The following is a 23,554-nucleotide window of genomic DNA, read 5'->3' as shown; positions in this document are numbered from 1 at the left end:
GGTTAAAGGATAAGACCGACTGGGGATTAAATACCTGGGACTCTCCACCATTTGATTTTAGAACTGAAGAAGCTTCTGGGATGAGAGGTGAAATGTCTTCAAGAAAATTAAACAAGTCTAGTTGCTTTCTTTCCAAGCTCCTTAGAAAACCATGACCTTGATAACTGAGAACCTATGGAAGCAGAGTCTGGGGAGAAGGGGGACGACTTGCCCGTCACTGGGGTTTAGGTCACTATGTGGTTAAGCAACTGCACAGTAACAGAAAGGCCCCAGGAAACTTTTCATGTTGTAGGACTGTCTGACACATCTCCACAACATTGCATGGAGGTCTGGGACAGTGCCTCTGGACTGGCAGACTGGAGTGGTTCCCCTGTTTTAGGAGAAGGACAGGAAGGTGTGCTCCAACTATACAGGATCACACTGCTCAGCCTCCTTGGGAAAGTCTATGCCAGGATACTGGAAAGAAGAGTCTCTCCATTAGTCAGACCCCAGATTGAGGAGGAACAATGCAATTTTCATACAAGCTGTGGAATACTGGACCAGCTCTTTATACTCTCGAGGTTATTCATGGGAGTTTGGCCAACCAGTCTACATGTGTTTTGTGGACATTATACCGATCCCTTGGGATATCCTGTGGGGAGTGCTTTGCGGGTATTGGGTGTGTGGCCAGTTGTTATTCAGTCCCTGTAGCGAGAGCTTGGTTTGTATTGCAGGCAGTAAGTCAGGCTCATTCAATGTGGTGTTGGACTCTGCCAGGGCTGCCCTTTGTCACCAATTCTGAGCCTAGTTTTTATAGATAAAAGGTGGTTCTGTTGGGTTCATCAGGTGGTGGCCTCCAGCTCGCACTGGAGTTTGTCAATGACAAACAGCAAACAGCAAACACCATACGAGGCTGAAAACTATAGACACAGTGACCTCTCTTCCTCTGAGCTTCAGATCTTTGGACTAAGTTGTCTCTTTCAAAAAATAACTCAAAACTAATCTTTTTATACTTGCATTTAATAAAGTTTTTTTTTTAATGTATGGTATTTTCTTGTGAAGCATTTTGTGATCTTTGTCTTGAAAGGTGCTATACAAATAAAATTTTACTTACTTGCTCGCTTTATCATTAACAGTATAACTGAGAAAACAATAAGAATTTTGCAATATAGCACACTACAATTTTTTTCTTCTGAATGTCTTTTTCTTATCTTGTCTTCCAGTTTTGTTTTGTTTAGTTCTTTTTTATTTTTTTTACCTTAGTTGGGAGCTTATTTACATTATCTTCAATTGCTGAGATTCTCGTTTCAACCTGCATGATTCTTTCCTGATCAGCTGTTCTGGAACTGGAAAACTTGCCAATCCCAGGGCTGATCAACTTAGAGTTCAATTAAATCTACTTGATCTGCTTTACAGTTCATGGAAGTTATTTATGGCCTAATGAAGGAATAAATGTCTAATACTATTACTCTAATACAAGTGGTCAGGTGTTAAATGTCACAGTCAATATGTATTTCAGAACAGATTTCAGAAGTCCAGTGGTGGTAAATAGTGCTGGATTGATTTTGTTACCACATTTCATAGTCACCATTGTCCGTATGTAATATCTCAGCACATAAATTAACATGCATTGATAACAATTAGCCAGATGTCCATGGTGTTAATGGCCTTTTGACCTCAAAAAGGAAATGCAAAATACACTGCAGCTTATTCATATTGAAATATTTCCTTCAAGGACCCAACCAAACCATTTCCATACTAAATTTTTCTGAAAAAACTTAAGATTTAACATCCAATGAAGTGCAATAAATAAAGCCTACTGTAAATTGAGAAGAGATAGTAGATGGACTGAAGATGAGATTATAGCTGGTACCTCTGCAAGTCTTCATCAAGTCCTGATATCACCTCCTCCACTGTGGTGGTGTGGGTGGATGCAGCAGCATCTTGGTCTAAAGCAAGTGGAAGCTCAAACAGTGGAGGCAGATTGTCTGGTAGATTGTCTGTACCTTTCCATAGCTGACTCTGAATTTAAAGCACATGCAGATCATCAGTGGGATAAAAAGGAAAATCCACTGACTATGATAATTACATGATCATAGGTGTCTTTAAATGGAAGATCTGAGGTGTATGCAGTTTCTAGAGTGAGATCGACTTACCAGTTTTTCGAGTCCATACAGATTCTCACATTCCCTAAGCTGGGTGTGGTTTATCTGCATCATGATATCTTGACTGCGGTCAACAGCACCTGTCTGACTATAAAATATAGACAAAATAAAGAAGTATATTATAAGAAAAGTAATTTATTCCCTACAACAACTTTACCATGGGGATACTACACCCTGTATATAGGGACCTATGGACTTCTGAAGATCCCCAAAGAAGGCGCCCTTTCAGAGCTAAACTTAGCAATATAAACTCACCCACCTAGAATCCTGCCAAACACGCCACCATCTTAGTTCTGCTTATGGGGAACACACCCTATCACACCAAAAACTTCACGGTCTTCACCAACAAGGTCTGCAAACTTACACTGACTTTAAAAGAAAACATAGTGTCCTGTGATATGGTCTCACTTTTCATTTGTATACTTACATCCAAGGCAGTGGAGACTGTCAAAAAACAACAACAGCAAGACAGTTCCTTTCACAACAGAACCAGTGCCATGTGCCATGGGTTCCCCAGTCTCACCCATTGTAGCCAAACTTTACATGGAGGAAGTTTAAAGTAAACCACTTTGCTACCTCTTAAGGATAGTACCTAAGAGGTAGGTGGCCCACTCTACTACCTGAGCTACAGCCACTGGTGGGTATGAGGTATTTGTGAATGACACCTAAAGAGTAAAATACTTCAACAATTGTTGAACTAAGGTGGTGGCTTAGTTCAACAATTGTTGGTGGCTTATGACACCAGCTGTCAACTGCCTATAATGAAGTCTTTCATCCCCACTCACACCTCGCTAAAGGTGACCTCAACAGGTCACATGTTAGGATTGGACACGGTCTCACGGTTTCTTTTTATTTATTTATTTTTTTTGTTGTTGCTTTTTTTCCAGAAACACCTGGTGCATTAGCTCTGCGTTGCTTTGCACACCTTGATTAAAACGATTAATAGTGGGTCAACCACCACATCCAAAGGGGACAGACCCCTACTGCGGTTTTAATAGCTATAGGATATAGGGTAAGGACACAGATCAACTGGTAAATAGAGAGCTTCGCTTTGATGCTCTCCTTTAGACATAGGGCGAGGAGTTCAGCCAACTGGGAGGGGCTCAGAGTAGAGGAGCTACAGCTTCACATGGAAAGGAGCCAGTTCAGGTGGTTTGGGCATTTGATTAAAATGCCTCCTTGGTGAGGTCTTCTGGGAGGAGGCCAGGGGCAGACCCAGGACACACTGGAGAGATTACATCTCTCGACTGGCCTGGGAACTCCTTGGTTTTTCCGTAGAGGAGGTGGTCGGGGAGAGGGAGGTCTGGGCTTCTCTGCTTAGGCTGCTGCCCCTGCGACCCAGCCCCAGATAAGTGGAAGAAGTTTGATGTGAAAGGTAGTTATGGTAAGTTAGCTAAACTACATAAGTTAAACTTGAGTTCACCTGGTAGCAGTGTAAGAGTATCCAACAAAAGCCAGGTGTACTCCTATTGGAGCTCTGTCCATTACATCAGATAGTGTCTCCTGCAAAACATAACAGATTTAAAATTTTTCATGCAAACAACCACCAACTGCTCTTATTTTGTCAGAAGCTACACACATTTTCCATGTAGACCACACCGGCAGCTTTATAGGATTAGGCTGGTTTATTTATTAATGTTATATGCTGGCTATGAAAGTTAACCAAATATGTTTATATCAGACTTATGCCGGTGTATGGCACAAACAAATACTAAATGAAAATTCTTTTAAGTTACCATTTCACTAAGACAGTCGTCGAGGATGTCAAAGTTTGATGTGTCAGTTGGATTAGAGACTTCAGGCAGGAAAGGTGCAGGGAGTTTATGCAGGGAACTCCAGTCCAGTCCACTGAAAAACTGATGATTCCTAAATTCACTGGAGCCTTTCCTTCCAAGACGGATTTCCCTGTCACAGATCAGTTCATTGATGAAGGAACGAGCCTCCTTTGAAATCTCAGGGCCAGAAGAAGGAAACTCAAAATACTCCTAAGGGTTATCAAAAAAAGTAACAATTGAAGAAAGTTGTTAACTTTGTTGTTTTTTCTAGCAACATTATTTTGAGTGCTTTGATGCTGTTAAAAACTGTTATGATCCTGGCCTTGTTTTTCTGAGCATTCCATAAATTCTTGGTTTGTTTACGTGGCAGAGTGTTGTTTGTGGCTCAGCTGCACTGGGTTCAGGGTGTGGTGTCAGGGGAGCCCAGGCAGAGGCTCTTAGCCTGCCTGCAGCAGCCAGGAGCAGGTTAGTGGATGTCCGCTGGGCAGTAGTAGACCACTTGGGCCTCACGCCAGAGGACTATTGATGACGTTTCCAAGAGGGGACGTTTCTTCTTTTGGACTTTTTGGATTTCAGCAGCTATTCAATAAACTGCTTGCCTTAAGTTAAACCCAGTTTGCCTCCCCAGGTCTGCATTTGGGTCCTCACTTCTCGTCTTCCATCTTATGACAAACTTTTACACAAATATAAAAGTATACGGAACCTATAGCTATACACTTGTTATTATATTTATATGCAGTTACTTCAGAAAGCATCCATATTCATTTAACTTTTGTAGATTGTGTTTTAGATTAAATTTAAAGCCCAATTGTGCTCAATTCCACACTTATCCAGTCCCTCTGTCAAAGTGTCAGTAAACTTCAAATTGCCTTTGCTTGACAGAAAAAGCATTGCTTGAATAGACTAAGGTGGTCAGTTTGAATAGAAACTATTATGTAATGGCCAGTTAATATACATTTAACATGAAACATTGTAAATAATTGTTAGAGTGGATTCTTAAATGTTTGTCATTTTTATGCTTGCCATCCATTTCTACATTGTTTAACTGTGAGGCTGAAGTGTTTTATCACAGGGAACATCCTTGTGGAGGTTTGTTTGATGTTTGGTAGAGCTTCCTGCCCTTTGTATGGTTTCACTGTGTTACCTATGGTAAACCATACATTGGGTGTGGGGGAGACTACCCTCTTTATGACCAAGGATGTTCCCCCTGCTTTTAGGGTTTATGACCCTTTGATCAGCAGGAGGGCACCTACACACACACACACACACACCTACCTACACACACACATACACACACACACACACACACACACACACACACACACACACACACACACACAAACACACACAGTGCCTCGTCTTTGTAACCAAGGGGGGTTAAGAGGGGAGGTACGTGTTGTAAACTATTGTGTGAACTGTCTCTCAATAAATAGCTGCGAGGGAAGCTGCTCTTTGAAGGACTTTGGGCTGGAGACAGGTTAGGAGCGTGAGCTCCAAGAGCTGGTTCTTGACCAAAGGCCTCCCTTGCGCAAGTAATCGATCGAACACTGTTGCCTTGTTTTCTTTCATGATGAATAAGTCTCTAGAACTAGCGGGGTTTGTGGGAACAGACCCAACATTTATTTGGTCCTTCGAGCCGGATCCCAACACATCGCCTCCACCGCGAGGGGAGGGAGAGGACGCCACCGCAGTCTGCTAGCAGCCATCGTCTGGGACGATTGACGAAAGCCCTGGTACTTTGCTTTGTTCCAGGCCGGACAGTTTGCGCCTGAACTCCCCACGGGATGGATGGCGATTGACGGGAACCAGAGACTCTTCCCATGAACGGAAACAACACGAACAGTGAGTACAGAAGGCCTTAGAGAGCGGCTACGTGCCCGTGCGTTAAAGCAGGTACGTGAGTGCGCAAGCTGTGCGTGTAGACGCAAGCTACCTGGCTTCTCCGCCAGTGTTTTTGTTTTTGTTTTATCTTTTTGATTTATTTAAGGAGGTTTAAAGGGGTTTCTCCACCGAATAGAAGGAGGGTAAGGACGGTTTCTCCACCGAAAGGAGGATAGAGCTCTATAAAGATAAAAAAAGGTTCTCCGCAGTTAAGGGCGTTGAGTGTATGGTTTCTCCACCAATGGTAAGGAGGAAAGAGCTCGCCGCGGTAAGGGGGATTATGGGCCTAAAAAGAGTGTGAATGAGCGTATATGTGTGTGAGTGCCAGTAAGTGAACGCAGCAGCACAGAAGTTAACCTAAGCGGTGTTAATGGAATTCGGTGACCTGTTGTGTACACGTAGCCTGGGTTTTGGTGTAAGTCGCGTTGCCAGTTGCAAACTTAAAAGAAGTCTGCCTTGAAAGAGGATGAAATACACTGCAAAGTTTTTATTGGGCAGAACGTGGTGTGTGGATCGTTGAAGAATGAAGTGCAATTGTGCTCTAAAGCAGAAGCGAGTGTGAGTGTGTCTGACGTCACGGTGTGTGTGAAGGTATCCAGCTGGGGCAGACGTGATTCTGCAGGTCACCTGCCCAGCGGACAAAGAAATAAAATAGTTGTGTGGTGAATGATAGCACGGAGAGTGTTTGGTGTTTCTCAGCCTGAAACAGCTGTAATGTACTTTCTGTTTTTAAGAGAGAGAGAGATGTGTGTTGTTTTAAGCAGTGATGAGAATAATGAAAATGTGATGAGAGAGGAACACAAAAACATACAGAAAATACATCAACCATACTAACCCTACATGCATACACAATAAATGATACTCATGAAGACCAGACAGCATCTTAAGCATGAGATTCTGTTTGTCATCTTGTCCAAGTCACTAGTAAGATGAAAGTGATACATAGACTAGTGGACTGAATATTATAGGAGGACAGATGGTTGCATCATAGAGGAAAACAGAATGCTGATGAGGGGTCTTACATGAGTGAGCTGAGTGAGCTGATTGTGAGTTTCTGGTGTGTGAAGAAGTTTTACCATGGCACACATTTGGTTACATGAGAAGAAACTTATTATGTGATGAGACAACAGGGTTATGCTGTATGTTGTGTGTGGCTGATTGGATGAATGTTTGAGATTAAACTGGCTGTTGATTTGTCTTTTGTTACTAAGTTGAGCCTGCCAAATGGGTTGTTACAATTTATCCCCCTGGCATGAAAAACACGTGTCATGACTTAACAAGGCCTTTCTTTCCTTTGCTTTCCTTTATTTTCTTTCCTTTCTTTTTATTTTGTTACTTTCATGGTGCACTGAAAGTTTCGTTTGATGATCTCTGTTTGAGCAGATATGCACGATTAGAACAGAAGCGCTATACGACTCGTCGTCAAGAAAACTGTTGCAAAAGTGAGGTTCTCCAAAAATTAAAATGGGCTTGGGAGAAAGCCACTTATTTGGGACAATCAGAAAACAAGTCCCTGCCAAAAAGGATTCAGCGATGTAATCCGCTTCTAAAGTTTTTCTTCTTCTTTTTTGAAATGACGTCATTGCTGGCAGTAGAAACTTATTGCGTCAAGAAGGGTTCTACTATTAGCAAATAACAAATGAGGGAAAAAACTGACTGACAAAAGCTGACAAGACTGACTGACTTAACACCATTGTGTGAAGTTAACCCCCACCTGACAAAGGTGTGGATGTATCTCTGTGTGTGTCTTCTGTTGCAGGAACAAAAGGAGACCACAAGAGGAAACTTGGGTCACATGACTATGTGAACTCTGCAAATTTAACCTTTTTTAGTTTAAAATTTTCTGTGTCTGTGAATTCACCATGGGTGTGTCATTAACTACCTTGTGTTGCTCACAGAGATTACTGTGAGAAAGAGTGTATACACCTGCGCAGCGCTAACATTTACTTCTTTTTACAGCAGAGTGTTAACTTTATGACCTTTTTACAGCATCTCTGGAATCTGGATGGCCGGCACCTGACCACCAGGATTGTTTATGTGTGTTGTTAATGTTTGTTTTTCTTTAAGAGTGCTTGTAAAGGATTCAGCACAGACAGACAAGTGACAATTGAACAGATGTGCAGTGGTTACAGAATAGTTTAATATGGGCTCACTAGCTGGCCACTATTGAGCTCATAGTAAGTGGAGTGACAAACTTTAGGAAAGTCACCGATTAAATTGTGGAATAAATTGGGATGATTCATGATTTGGGACAAATTATGATAATAATAATAGTGATTTAATGACTGGGGAAAACCTGCACATGATATTTGTCTTTTATGCTGAATACTTTATTACTCTTATGATCTATAGTTGGTTGAAAATGTGAAGTTTGATTTAACAGACGTTGTCTTCCAGGATACAGGCTCCAGGTGGAGCTGGGAGTTAAACAAGCTAAACATTTAATTGCCGACTAATGTTTTTACACAGGGTTACAGGTTGGAGTGAAGCTGCTCCAAGGGACAAACCCTGGAGATTGTTTTAGGGAGACTGTGCAACATTCTTGTACATGTCTCGTTGGGGAGTTGACACATGGCGGAAGCCATGTGGCGAGAGGAGTGTCATTTTAATTTGCAGATGTCGTGAGGTGCCATGACGAGAAGGAGTGACTGAGAGGATCGTCCATAAGATGGAAGCTGAGGCCTGGAGAGAGTCTTCAGGAGGATCGGAGATCACCTTCAGCACAGAGAACTGTGCTACTGAGCTTCCAGGAGATCGTCATGAGGAGACTCTGCACAGCGAAATCTTAAATGAGATAAAAGAGTTTCGACATTGACGTTGAGGAAGACAACTAAGGTGTACGACGTGCTCTGCCTTTAAAATCTTCAGCAACGTTGAATCGTTTGAACCTGAGGGAGCGTGCCAGGCTCCAAAAAGTGACAGCGCAGAGGAGGTCCAGCGATGGACTTGTGGTTCTGTGAACAGCACAAATGCCAGGTGACTGTGAAAAACCTAACACCACTTTTTCCACAAGTGAAGCCAGTAACTTACTATCCTAAAAGATTAGCTCTAGTTGCTTGTGCTTTACCTCCATGCGTGAGATCAATATGTGCAGCAGCTTAAGCTGTACAATGTTTCAGGATATAGTTTCACCTTTTTGACACTGTTAGTTCCACACGAGGTAGATGTCTACTAATGCAGACTAAAATTATATTTCTGTCACCTACAAGACGCTTGTCTTTAATGTTACTGTTACGTCAACCCTTTTTGCCAACAAAGGAAGAGGGCGCTTCTCATGAGTGTAGACAGCGCGTAGAGAGGGGTGTAAGCTGAGGGATGACTTAATAGATGTGCCACTTGGTGAGGGAAAGGTTTGGTTTGTTGATGGTTTGAGTTTTACAACAGCAGAGGGACAGGCTAAACCAGGTTTTACTGTAGTAGACAGTGAGAAAGTTATCTGTGCAGGACACCTAACAGGTTCTATGTCTGCTGAAGCAGCAGAGATAGTAGCTTTAACGGAAGTGTGTAAAGCTGCAGAGAGATAAGATGTGACAATATACACTGATAGCCAGTATGCATTTGCTACAGTACATTTCTTTGTAGTACAGTGGGTGAGACGAGGTGTGACAGCCTCTACAGGGAAACCTGTAGAACACGCCAAACTTTTGCAAAATCTGCTGGAGGCAGAGTTATTACCCAGTAGGATTGCCGGTTGCAAATGTGTAGCACACATGTGAGGGAAAGATCCAGTTGCATTAGAGAATGCTTTTGCAGATAAGATCACAAAAGAGGCAACTTTAGGAGAACATGGTGTTAACATTTTAGCAATGCAACACCAACAGACGTTGCCTATTATGCGAGGTGCACTGGCAGCCATGCAGGGCCACTGACCTACTGCAGGAAAACAGTGTGACTTACAGAAGGAGCGAATTTGCAGGATGGTGTTTGTTATCTGTGTGATGAACCAATACTGCCTAAGAATTTGTATAAGACTGTTGCTATTTTGCGCCATGGGCTTTGCCATGTCGCAACAGGAGGGAGATGATGACAGCAATAGTTTATACTTTAAGATTAAATACCTGAGCATATTAGCAGATTAGATGCTTTAAAATGTTTAAAAATGAAGAAGTCTTGAGAACAAATGATCTGCCAGATGATTCTGTTCTCCGCAGGAGCAGAGGCTGAAGTCTGGAGATTGGATGTTGACAAGGCCATGGAGAGGAAGTGCTGGTCCAGTCCACGGTGGAAAGGTTCCTATCGGATGCTGCTGACGACGACCACAGCAGTGAAGATCGCAGAAAGGAACACTTGGATACATCAAGCGCACTGCAAGAAGGTAACACACTTCCTGGCCGACTCTGGGTGATGGTGAAAAGGCCAGCGGTACAAAGGGGGGAGTATATCTCTAGGACCTCTCATCTCAATCCTGGTGAAGAAACCAACGGATCCTGAACCCAACTTAGAATGGCTGGGAATGTGCTGTTCGCCTTCTTGTGCCTGTGGACCCAGAGTGGGATGACAGGAGCGCACTGGGACAGAGCAAACTACACCCAGTACCCGCATGGGGTTTCAACCAACTACTGGTGGCAGTTTGTGAACACGACCGCTCACATAAAGAACGAGACCAATGGTTATGCTTGTGATGCCACTGGCTACACATTCTTCTGGACTGTGGCCATATAGCATCACTGAGAGTGAGACAGTTTGTTTGGTTGCCTTGGCAACACATCCAGGAGTAAACATACTTGGGACACTGCCAACTTTTCAACTTCTGAACCTGAATGGACGGTTGATTCACCAGTAGCTGGGAGGGTGAACTGCTCTGGTAAGACAGACCTGCTAGTCTGACTCAAAGTGTCTGACTCGCAGCAGGACATTGAAAAGCTAAATGAACTGGAAACAGGCCAGTTGCCTATGTGAATGAAGGGCAATGGATTAGTCCAAGTTGGAGATTTATCATGGAATTTGTACAACATCACCTATTCTTTGTGTCCTCTGCAAGAAGGATGTAAACAGAGAAGCCTTTTGTCTACATTTACATCATGAACACTTCTCTAAGCTGGTTGAGGTTTTGAGCCAAGAAGATCAAAACACCTTGATCCAATTTCCTTTACAAAGCTTTTCCTGTGGTGACAACAGGACAGGAGAAGAGTTGTAAATGCGGATAATTTACTAGTTGACTCTAACCCCCACAGGATGCCTACAGTGAGAAGATTTGGGGGGTTGATAAAGTCATAAAGAAGGGTGTTGACCAGGCTACAGCTTTGAAGTTAGCTGAGAGCCACATGGACAAACGATAAAGTCAACTGATGTGTTTGAATGTCTATGTCTGTATACAGTTGTATTGTAGTGACATATGATTTTTTGAGAATGTTGATTCTTCTTGTTTGACTGTTACATTCAGTTGTTTACTTGCAGAAATACATAATGAATCGCACGACAGGAGTAGATGCACCACAAGGCTGGATAACTTGGTTAATGTCTGGTCCTTGGTGGCATTTCCTTTTGAAAATATTAATTCCTGTTTTTGGACTGTTGACATTTGATTTGTTTATGTATAGGATGAATTTTACCGTGTATAAGATCAATGCGAACTAAGATGATTTCTGATACATTTGTTAATTATGTACTTTTACAACAATATGAATTGACTGAAATGAATGTCATGACAGAAGCCTGTGTATAAATGATGCCTGCACTGAAATTGTCAAGCAAGAGGTGCATGGATAAGAATATATTACATAGAAATAATTTGGAGCATAAAAATCACAAAACAGGAGGGAATGTTAGAGTGGATTCTTAAATGTTTGTCATTTTTATGCTTGCCATCCATTTCTACATTGTTTAACTGTGAGGCTGAAGTGTTTTATCACAGGGAACATCCTTGTGGAGGTTTGTTTGATGTTTGGTAGAGCTTCCTGCCCTTTGTATGGTTTCACTGTGTTACCTATGGTAAACCATACATTGGGTGTGGGGGAGACTACCCTCTTTATGACCAAGGATGTTCCCCCTGCTTTTAGGGTTTATGACCCTTTGATCAGCAGGAGGGCACCTACACACACACACACACACACCTACCTACACACACACATACACACACACACACACACACACACACACACACACACACACACACACACACACACACACACACAGTGCCTCGTCTTTGTAACCAAGGGGGGTTAAGAGGGGAGGTACGTGTTGTAAACTATTGTGTGAACTGTCTCTCAATAAATAGCTGCGAGGGAAGCTGCTCTTTGAAGGACTTTGGGCTGGAGACAGGTTAGGAGCGTGAGCTCCAAGAGCTGGTTCTTGACCAAAGGCCTCCCTTGCGCAAGTAATCGATCGAACACTGTTGTCTTGTTTTCTTTCATGATGAATAAGTCTCTAGAACTAGCGGGGTTTGTGGGAACAGACCCAACAATAATTGTGTTTATGAAGCTTAGAACAACTATGACCTCATTCCTTTATCAGAAATCACGTGAAGGTTATTATGAACTTGATAAGTCAACCAAAGGTTTTTAAACCACCTATACCTCATGGTACTATAACCCTTAAAAAATGTACTTTAAGTTTCTCCACCGACTTATGAAAAACAAAACTGAAACAAACCAACAATCCAGACTAGCAGTGCTTATTTCTGTTTACACTGCATCATAGATATTAAACTGGTGCCATTATGCTATACACACTAGGTTGTATAAACAAATGAATAAAAACAGATTTAAACATTTGGAAATATTTAGTTACAATTATTGTTTCAGCCTGGAGAATTACACTCAGATACTGTCTTCTTTAAATACCTAACCTTTTTGGTCTGGATAAAGTGATTAAGGCCCATTTGGTCCATGCGCCAACCAGCGTGCAGCCTGTTACAGTCGCTCCTGCTTTTTCTCTTAGTTTAGCTCTGTTTTCTTACGTATTCTTTTTTTTTTCTGACTTGTATTTTCATCCGTTTATTATCCTTCACCCAATCATGTGGATTGAGAGAGTTTTTGTTCTTCTGGTGGCTGTGGAACTATTACTTTTATCAAGGAACGGGACCGCGGCACATCTCCTACACGCACGGACTGTTTACTCCAGAGATCAGCTGATCGCCCTGATGCCGGCCGGCTCGCTGGCCAGACCCGCAGAAGTACCAGCTGAAATTTGGAGAAAAACACACCGGGGATGCAGAGGTCAAGGACAGAAGAGAAGAAAGAAGGAAACGGTGAGACAGCGGAGGCTCGAAGCGAGGAGGAGGTATAAACCATGTCTGCCGTCTATCGTAATGGGAAATGTGCGATCGTTATCGAATAAAATCAACGAGCTCTCAGCACTGGTACGGAGTCAGAGGGAATACCGAGAGTGTAGCCTGATGTGTTTCACTGAATCATGGATGCACCAGGACATTCCCGACGAGAATGCTTCCGTGGAAGGTTTCCACACTGTTCGGGCGGACAGGGACAGCATCGCTAGCGGTAAGCGGAAAGGAGGTGGACTTGCTGTTTTAGTTAAGAACCGGTGGTGTAACCCTGCCAACATAACAATCAAAGAAAGGATTTGTTGCCCGGACATTGAACTGTGTGCTGTTGGACTCAGGCCGTATTATTTACCCAGGGAATTCTCTCACGTCATCTTGGTGGCTGTTTATGTTCCTCCCTCTGCTAACCCCACAGCTGCATGTGACACTATCCACTCTGCCATAGCCCGGTTACAGACTCAGCACCCGAGTGCCTTTATTGTGATCTCGGGTGACTTCAACCATGTATCACTGGACAATACACTTCCAACATTCAGACAATATGTGGACTGTCCCACCAGGGGAGAGAAAATTCTAGACCTACTGTATGCTAATGTCAAGGATGCATACAGCTCCTCCTCCCTTCCCCCACTTGGTAGGTCAGATCATAACCTGATTCACCTCACCCCACTCTATGTGCCAATTGTGAGGAGGGAACCTGTGACCACGAGGAGCGTTAGGAGGTGGTCAGAGGAGGCCTTAGCGGAACTACAGGGCTGTTTTGAGGTGACCGACTGGGAAACACTCTGTGAGCCTCATGCCGAGGACATCAATGGGCTTACTGAGTGTATCACAGACTACATAACTTTCTGCACCAACTCCATTGTTCCAGCTCAGACTGTTCATTGTTACCCAAATAACAAGCCGTGGGTGACTAAGGACATCAAAGCCCTCCTCAACGACAAGAAGAGGGCTTTCAGAGGGGGCAATAAAGAGGAGGTGAGGAAGGTCCGGGTGTTACTAAAGGACAAGATCAGAGAGGCTAAGGATAATTACAGGAGGAAGCTGGAGTGGAAACTCCAGCAGAACAGCATGAGAGAGGTGTGGAGGGGCATGAAGACCATCACTGGATTCAGGCCAACCAACAGCAGGGGAGCTGAGGGAGGTGAGAACAGAGCTAACAAGTTGAATCTGTTTTTCAATAGATTCGACACCACAGTGTCTGCTCACACCCCCACAACCTCACCTGTAGTCAGCCTGGAACCCAGAGCCACACCACTGTGCCAGCCTCTCTCTTCACATGGCGCTGTTGCCTCCTGTGAGATTCCTGACACCCCTCCCCCACCCATCACCTTCACTCAATACCAGGTTGAGATGCAAATGAGGAGACTTCACTCAGGCAAGTCTGCTGGACCAGACGGAGTGAGGCCTGTGCCCCCCAGCTGTGTGGAGTCTTTCATAAACTGTTTATGCTGAGTTTGAGTCTGCAGAGGGTCCCAGTGATGTGGAAGACATCATGCCTCGTCCCTGTACCAAAGACGCCACGTCCCAGTGGCCCCCAGGATTACAGGCCCGTGGCACTGACCTCCCACATCATGAAGACCCTGGAAAGACTCATCCTGGACCAGCTGCGACCCATTGTCAGACCACATCTGGATCCCCTTCAATTTGCCTATCAGCCTCGTCTCGGAACAGAGGACGCCATCATCTACCTGCTCAATCGTGTCTACACCCATCTGGACCAGCCGGCGAGCACTGTGAGCACATGTTTTTTGACTTTTCCAGTGCTTTCAATAACATCAGGCCGACTCTCCTGGGTGATAAGTTAAGTTGCAGGTGGATGCTTCTCTGGTGTCCTGGATTGTTGATTACCTGACAGGAAGACCACAATATGTACGTCTCCCACAGTGTGTGTCTGACAAGGTAATCAGCAACACAGGGGCACCACAAGGGACTGTCCTCTCTCCCTTCCTCTTCACCCTCTACACCACAAACTTCAGCCACTGCACAGAGACCTGCCACCTTCAGAAGTTTTCTGATGACTCCGCGGTGGTTGGATGCATCAGCAGGGATGATGAGACAGAGTACCGGGCTGTGATCGACTCCTTTGTCACGTGGTGTGAGCAGAATCATCTGCAGCTCAACGTGGGAAAGACCAAGGAATTAATAGTGGATTTCAGGAAGACCAGGAAACACTTGACCCCTGTTTCAATCCAGGGGGTCAGTGTTGACATTGTGGAGGACTATAAATACCTTGGAGTACACATTGACAATAAACTGGACTGGGCTAAAAACACCACAGCACTTTACAGAAAGGGCCAGAGTCGTCTCTATTTTTTGAGGCGACTGAGGTCCTTCAACATCTGCCAGAAAATGCTCAGGATTTTCTATGAGTCTGTTGTGGCCAGTGCAATCCTTTATGCTGTTGCATGCTGGGGGAGCAGGCTGAGGGTCGCAGATGCCAACAGACTCGATAAACTGATCCGTAAGGCCAGTAATGTTGTGGGGATGGAGCTGGACTCCCTCAAGGTGGTGTCGGAGAGGCGGATGTTGTCCAAGATAAAGACAATGTTGGATAACACCTCCCACCCACTCCATGACATGCTGGTCAGTCACAGGAGCACGTTCAGTGAGAGACTGAGAGTACCGAAAAGCACCACTGAACGACACAGGAAATCTTTCCTGCCTGTGGCCATCTCCCTGTACAACTCATCCACTTAACACACTGTTTACTGCAACAGCTACACATGTTTCTTTTTTAGCTATTTATTAATAAGTGACTTTATGTATATATATATGCCTGTATATATTGTGCTATTCTTAGTTAGTTTATTGTTTGTCTTTGTTAATGTTTGTTTGTAATGGAGCACTGTAACAAAAAAAATAATTTCCCCTAGGGATCAATAAAGTATTCTGATTCTGATTCTGATAATTGCTGAATTATGTGCCAAAATTGCATTTTGTTATTTTGTTTGTTTTACCAGCACACAGACGGATCATTAAAAATACTTGCAACTGAAGTGAATGGAAATCTGTCATCGCTATTAAAATGTGTGCAGAAATTTTATTATACTCCAAATTTTAATTTTGTCATTTATATGACATTAAAGCTACTTGTATGTACCTGAAAGTGAATGATCTTGGCATATGTTTCAGAGATGGACTCTGCATAGAAAGGTGTGGTCCCCAGCAACATCTCATAAGCACAAATACCCAGAGCCCACCAGTCACACTCAGGACCATAACCTCCACCTCCCTCAACTGCTCTTAAGATCTCTGGAGACAAATAGTCTGGGGTCCCGACTGCTAAAGACGAGTGCACCTGCAAAGAAAAGAAGATAGATTTAAAAAAAAAAAAATAGAAATAACTAAAAGCCATGACCTGCCTCAAGGAAGTACTAGAATGTAGCAAAATCATCACTGTGTGTTTTTAGTCCTGTCTTAAAAATAAACAAATAAGCAAGCTCCATGACAAGTAAACTGTGACTTTTTTGTTTTTATGGGCCAATTTTTGTTGTTGTTGTTGTTGTTGGTTTGTTTTTTTTAAAATTAAAGCCGAGGAGGTCGGATGCACCCTCCCTCTGAAAGCAGTCTTGTCACAGACAAACAGAAGAAAATGGTATTGAGCTGAAAAGGAACGCAATTTGTCCCGTACTTCAGCTAGAATGAAAAAAAAGACTCAAAGCTGGAGTTATCCCATATGGAAAAGAAATAGTAAAAACTTATATGATTTACTCATGAAAGTGGCCACTTTCTCATTACTTTCATATATTGTTTTAGTAAGTATCCAAAACATACAAGTTTCATTTATATAATTTTTCAAGGGATCTTATATCTGTTTTCACTCTTGTATGCTTTTCATACAAGTTTCACACAAGACAGAAACTTTATAAGATTTATATATATTTTTTCCATATGGGATTCTATGTCTTTGCTGCACAGCTGCCTCTTCTTCTCTCATTCTCTCCCCCTCCCTCTCCTGTTGCTGCTTCAATTGTGAAACTGATCAATGATCAGCTGATCGGCTTTTCTCTCTTGTTTGTTTATCGCCCACTTTGCGCCAGAAAGAGGAAACCAGCAGATGTCGCGCTAAACAACAGCAGCAGGTTTAAGCTCGATAAGCTGTTGTTAGAATTGATTTAATATTACTTTCTAGTATCAGCTGATGTTTGCTGGGTCTAGCAAAGTTTTGCCAGGGGGGGCAGGTAGGGCATTAACAGGGATTGGGGGGCACAAAGAAATACTTTTCTTTCTTATTCTCATTTAAAATGTCTAGCTTTTAATAAATAATTATCTGAATCTTACAGCCAGCGTGGTCATAATGTAAAATGTATAGAAAACATACATACATACCAACAAGACAGTGTGCATCACTGTCACAACACCATTTGTGTTCATTCAAAGGCTTCATGGCTTTTCCTATAATACCTGGTGGGCTGGTCTCTAGTCAAAATGCCCAGGCCGATTATTTTGTCCCAGTCAAGGGATGTGCAGACCTTCCTCTCTCCAGGTATTCCATGACATATTGCAATCTTTACTGTAAAGCTAGACTGTTGCTATGAGTTAGTTTAAGAATGTAACTGAGAATGTATGAGAGCACTACTTTTAGGAGACAGTGTTGCTTTTTATGCACATCTTTTTTTGTGAAAACTAATGTCTGTCTGTCTGTCTGTCTGTCTGTCTATCTGTCCGTTGTTACTTGCGCACAATGAACTCACCATCCCATCATCAAGTAGCCTCAGACAGGAACCAAAGTCTCCCAGTCTAATATGCCCATCAGCTGTCAACAGGATGTTGTCAGGTTTGATGTCTCTGTGTAAGAAAACAGGTAAATAGGGCTATTTAACCTCTAAATGTCAGATTTCATTAACAAAAAAAGTCATTATGATCAAATGATTATAGTTTCTTTATGTTAGTCAGTTTTAGGAGAGAGCTAATATTAATATTTAAACCTCATATCTCTGATACATATATTTTAGATAAGGTTTCTCTGCAAACTCTGTATGACTGTAGCCAGTGTTGGGAAGGTTACTTTTAAAATGTATTCCATTACAGAATACCGAATACATGCCCCAAAATGTATTCTGTAACGTATTCCGTTACGTTACTCAATGAGGGTAACGTATTCTGAATACTTTGGATTACTTAATATTAGAGCTGGGCGATATAAGATTTTTTCATATCACGATATGTTTTTTTCATTTCAGGCAATAACGATATATATCACGATATTAAGCCAAATAACTATATTTGTAAGATTCAAATGTGCCGTTGCTCACAAGTAAAATGTGAAATAATCAGCAGCTTGTCTTGATTTTACTATTTATTTCCCATAATAAGTTCAACAGGGTAGATGTACTTAAGGAACATCAGACCTTTTCAGATAAATAAAGGCAAATATTGCAAACTACACAAAAGGCAGCCGCTAAAGCGTTTAAGTTTCAAAATAGAACAAACAAAACAGACTACTAAATTGTCAATTCCACTTAGAAACAAAATATTAATTCTAAAAATAAATCTTAGTTTGTTTTACAGAAGAACAGACAAAATTGACTAACTTTTGTCAATATCAAATAAACTGAGAACTAAAAGGAATTTTCAATCTCTCCTTGTTGTATAGCTTTCTGAACTTTCTGAATCATTTATCATCCGCAACTGAAAATAGTTGTGGATGATTACTATACCTTTCTAATGTGACGTTGTTGTCCCTGGCTCTCTTTCTCTCTCTCTCCCTCCCGCTCTGTTCCTGTGCTACTGCGAGTGTAACTACCGCCCCTCCCCCCTCTTCCCAGCGCAAAGCGCAAGGCTCGCGTGCGGAGTGAAGCGGAAAAAAAGTGCGAGAGAGAGGGTGAGAGAAAGAAACCCCCCCCCCCCCCCCCCCCCCCCACGGCTCGCGATAAGAAGCCGGCTCGCATCGTTCACGTCAAAGATCCGGCTCTAAGAGCCATTTCGTTCGCGACCGACACATCACTACGAAATATACTACTACTACTACTACTACTACTACTACTACTACTACTAATAATAATAATAATAATAATAATAATAATAATAATAATGTGCGGCTTGGCACTTGTGCTGTACGTAACAAGTCACGTGACGTGACGCTGCGGCTGTGATTGGTTCGGCTCTGCGCTACTTAATTTGGATTGGCTGTTCTTATTTTCTTTTTTTTAAGAGCAAGAGAGTGATGAGGTCTATCGCAATAGTTAAATTTTTCTATCGAGAAAAAGTTATTTCACAATACATATCGTTATCGTTTTATCGCCCAGCTCTACTTAATATATTATCATGCTGTTTACAACTACGTGAATGTACTATTGCTGTGATTTATTACTGTTACTGAAGGTCCGCGGCTCCGAACCGTAGTAAAGGGACCTCTGGCTAATACGGTGGGTTCCGTGTTGGGCTCGTAGCTAAAAACTAGCTTTACTTTGTTGTCTGGGTCAACTTTGCTAGCGAGAGACAGAGAGAGGCGTTGAAAGGCTGCTCCAACGAAACTTATTTTTTCCGGAGGAAAACACGAACACAGTGTACAGTTGAGTCTTAATAGCTTACTTACAACTGGGCTCGTCAGGCACTCTTCTTGGCTGCAGTGGTTATTATTATATTTACATGCTTCCAGCTCCCGTTTTTGCTCCGTGACAGCTCGGACTTTTCCTTTCTCTCCCTCCCTCGCTCACAGACACATAACGTGTATGGTAGTCCATTCTCGCTGCAGCACGGACTACACTGCCCATGAGGCTACATTCTTTAGGGCCGTGCCTGTAGCATTCTGCCTTTTAGCTTAGCACAACAACAACAACAAAAAAGCGCTCTCTCACCCAGGAAACATGCAGCGAGAGAGAGCGTCACCCTGTAACCATGGCAACCGTAACGCTGCCGCCTGGAACAACAGAACATAGCTGTCAAACAAACCCAAACAATCCTGACCCGCGACAATATGAAACAGGAAAGTACCGCCGTGTAATCCATTTATTTCAACAAAGTAACTGTATTCTGAATACCACCTTTTTAAACGGTAACTGTAACGGAATGCAGTTACTCATATTTTGTATTTTAAATACGTAACGGCGGTACATGTATTCCGTTACTCCCCAACACTGACTGTAGCCCTAAATAAGAAAAAAAAAAGTAAAAAATCAATAAGCAGTCTACCTGTGCACATAACCCAGTCTATGGACAGAGTCAATGGCCATAACCATCTCTGCCAAGTAGAACTGAGCCATGTCCTCAGGCATCCGATCCCCAAATTTACTGAGGAGAGTCAGCAGGTCTCCACCTACATAATAATCCATCACCAGGTACTGAGTGAGAAGGGATTGGAAGGTTGTGAAAATTAGTAATGGGATTCAAGTTAAATATAAAATGCTAAAATGTAGACAACACATTTGTAAAACATATTTATCTGATTGACCATGTATAAACATACCAGGTAGTTATCATCTTGAAAGGCATAGTGCAACTCTGTGATCCAGCGTCTGTCACCCCTTAACAAAACTTCCCTCTCTTCTTGGTAACATGCTGTCTGTGTAAAGCATGAAGAGAACTCGATGCCAGACAAATGAAAAGCAGCAGGCAGAAAAATATAATGCTGAATTAACAATAACAAAGGCCTTCTAGATTTAAAGTTTGAGTCCCCATTATGTTGTCATAACCCTATTCTTAGTGTTGTGAATGTGAGGTTATCTGTGCTTGTGTACCTCTCCTCGCCTCAGCATGTCCCACTTATTCATAATCTTCAGAGCATACACTTGTTGTGTGTTTCGCATCTTTGCCACTGCGACCTGTGGTAGTGACAAGACCAAAAGCAGCACAATAACCACTTAAACGATTGCATGCACAAAACGAGAAGACTGTCATAATTGGTGATTTGTCTAAAACATTCTAACAGTGAGAGATGGTCGTGTTCTGTATCGAATTATGTACAAATGAAACATTGCTTATTGGAATATCTGAATGTTTTGACAAACAGTCATTCACCTGCCAAATATCAGAATACTTCTCAGTATAATAGCTCAAACATTGCTTTGGGGAACTTCTTTTTGTTCTTTTGGTTGCTCTTTTTCAATTCAGTTTGTTCAACTGAGTTCTATTTTTATAGTGTCAAATCACAACAACAGTGTTGCCTCAAAGTGTTTTATTGTCATGGGCTGGGTCTGTGACCCAGCATTTTGAGTTCATGATATATTGTTTATTTCTTTTATTAGTATGGGGAAATGTTAAGTTCTTGTTTTGTATTATTAGTTGAGGCTTCACCAGTTGGAGGTGAGGGGAGTAAGACAGTAAGAGAGCTTAATGATTAATAATAACTACCTGCAGACTGTTGTATAAACACATAGTGAGTAAAAAGAGATGGAAAGCCCCCAGTAGCCTAAGCCTATTGTAGCATTAATTAAGGGAGGAGTCAGGGTGACCTAATCTAGCCCTTACCATATGCTTTGTCAAAAGGGAACATCTTAAGCCTAATCTTAAAAGTAGAGAGGGCATTTGTCTCCCAAATCCAAGATGGTTCCACAGAAGAGGGACTTGAAAGCTAAAAGTTCTGTTTGCAATTCTGCTTTTAAATATCCTAGGAACAGAATCAGAATCAGAGAGACTTTATTTATCCTCAAGGGAACTCCAAGTAAGCCAGCAGTCTGAGAGTTAAGTGCTCCTTTGGGGTGATATGGTACTATGAGGTCTTTAAGATAAGATGGGGTCTGATTATTCAACACTTTGTATGTGTGGAAAAGGTTTTTATATTTGATTTTGGATTTAACAGGGAGTTAATGATGAAAAGCCAGGATTAGCAAGATATGCTCTCTTTCTAGTCCCTGTCAGTACTCTCCATGCATGTAATGAATTACAATTGTTCAGCCTACAAGTAAAAAATGCATGACCTAGTTCTTCAGCATAAATCTGAGACAGGATGCTTCTAATTTTAGAGATGTTGCACAAAGATATTGCTGCAATGCACTGTGTTGGCGCACGGCAATTAAGAAGAAGTAGGTGGCAGAATTATATCCTTAAACATAGTTTAAGAACAAGATCCAGAGTGTGATTAAAGTGGTGGGTTAGTTCTATTCTGTTTTGAGCAAAGGCAATTGAGACTAATAATCAATTAAAGGCCATCTTGATGCTGTCATTTTCAGCATCTGCACTGATGTTTAAATCACCAACAATAATTATTTTCTCTTAGCACTAAATCAGATAAGAAAGTCTGAGAAGTAAAATACAAAAGCCCAGGTGGATGATAGGTAACAACAAATAAAATAATAATAAAATACTTTAACCCTAAGTCCTTAAAAACACATCCACTTTGATCCTCGAGCCAAAAAACGGCCACATCTGAAAAAGTGCTATAAAAATGTTATATATTAATATTTTTTTCCCACTTTAAATCAGTCAGTCTTTTAAAACTATTTCTGCCTGAAATATTCATATAAATTTTAAATTATATTTCGGGGGTTTTAACCCTTTAAATCCCAGTTTCGTTACATGAGCGCACTGGTTTTTTAGCAGAAAAAAAACCTTAAATTTCCATAAAATACATTTAAAGTAATATTTGATTGTTATTATAATTAGGCCTTTATATGGGACAAAAATTGCCACCAACATTCATTTTGATCCATCATTATTTTTTTTTGCAGGGACAGTAAATATAATACAATGGTGTATGTCACGGGTTGCTGGGGCAAGCCGTGTGAGAATGTATTAGGACCCAAAATGCGGCAGCTCTGGTGCAGGTGAGTTTATTTAGCAAGGTAAATACAAACAGAGATGGCGAGGGTGAGCTGAAACTAAGAAAACCTAAACTGGAAACAACTAAGGAAAACAAACCTAAAACCTTGAGATAAGAAACCGAGATGCAGGGAGATGAAGAGAATTTAGGGAAAAACCACACAGGACGACGGAGGGAGAAACGCAGGAAGATGGAGGGAAACAACACAGACGAACCAGCAACTACTAAGACAGAAGACACAACTTAAATACACTCAGAGAAACACAGGGAGATTACACACAGGTGGGGAACACAGCTGGGAGTGATTAACGTGATGAGACAAGGGAGGCAACTGAAAACACTCGCATAAGACGCAGACCTTCACAATAAAACAGGAACTTACACATGCACGTAATGACACAACACACAAACTAAACACAGACTGGGGGACACAGAAAATAGGAACATGAAACGTGAAACAAGGAGAGTACAGAAACCCAGAATAAACAAAACCACAGAATAATAATAAACTAAAACATAAACACGGAGTCACAGACTCCGGACCATGACAGTATATCATGTTTTCATGTTTTTCCACCACTAAATGCTTATGCAAATGTACTGTTTATAAGATTGGGGAAACCTACAGTCAGCTGAGACTGAAGAAGTCACTTGGATGAGTGACGAAACGTTTCTCCCACAAAACGCTACGTCCAGATGAAGAGAATCAACTTTTGGAGATTTATTTTCCTGGATGATTGAGAATGCATCAAGACATATTGCCTTGTTGTTTAAAAAAAGAAAATATGTAAATAAAAATACAAGATCACTTTGAACCAGAAAAACATTT

At 41.9% G+C, this 23,554-nt stretch overlaps 1 protein-coding gene across 1 annotated transcript in view; it reads right to left on the bottom strand.

Moving 5' to 3' along the window:
• The window catches only part of LOC134635394 (myotonin-protein kinase), a 60,585-nt gene that overhangs the window by 10,686 nt on the left and 26,345 nt on the right, over nt 1-23,554 (bottom strand). Inside the window, exons 2-10 of the mRNA XM_063484780.1 lie at nt 20,705-20,788; nt 20,434-20,529; nt 20,160-20,308; nt 17,720-17,813; nt 16,126-16,323; nt 3,881-4,129; nt 3,568-3,647; nt 2,136-2,232; nt 1,853-2,001 (exon numbers count right to left, since the gene is read on the bottom strand). Coding sequence (XP_063340850.1) covers nt 1,853-2,001; nt 2,136-2,232; nt 3,568-3,647; nt 3,881-4,129; nt 16,126-16,323; nt 17,720-17,813; nt 20,160-20,308; nt 20,434-20,529; nt 20,705-20,773 — 1,181 coding nt within the window. The 5' untranslated portion in view covers nt 20,774-20,788. The remainder of the gene's footprint in view (nt 1-1,852; nt 2,002-2,135; nt 2,233-3,567; nt 3,648-3,880; nt 4,130-16,125; nt 16,324-17,719; nt 17,814-20,159; nt 20,309-20,433; nt 20,530-20,704; nt 20,789-23,554) is intronic.

Source organism: Pelmatolapia mariae, linkage group LG10_11 (assembly GCF_036321145.2).
Source record: "Pelmatolapia mariae isolate MD_Pm_ZW linkage group LG10_11, Pm_UMD_F_2, whole genome shotgun sequence".
NCBI classification, from domain to species: domain Eukaryota; kingdom Metazoa; phylum Chordata; class Actinopteri; order Cichliformes; family Cichlidae; genus Pelmatolapia; species Pelmatolapia mariae.
This window is presented reverse-complemented; position numbering and strand designations above follow the sequence as displayed.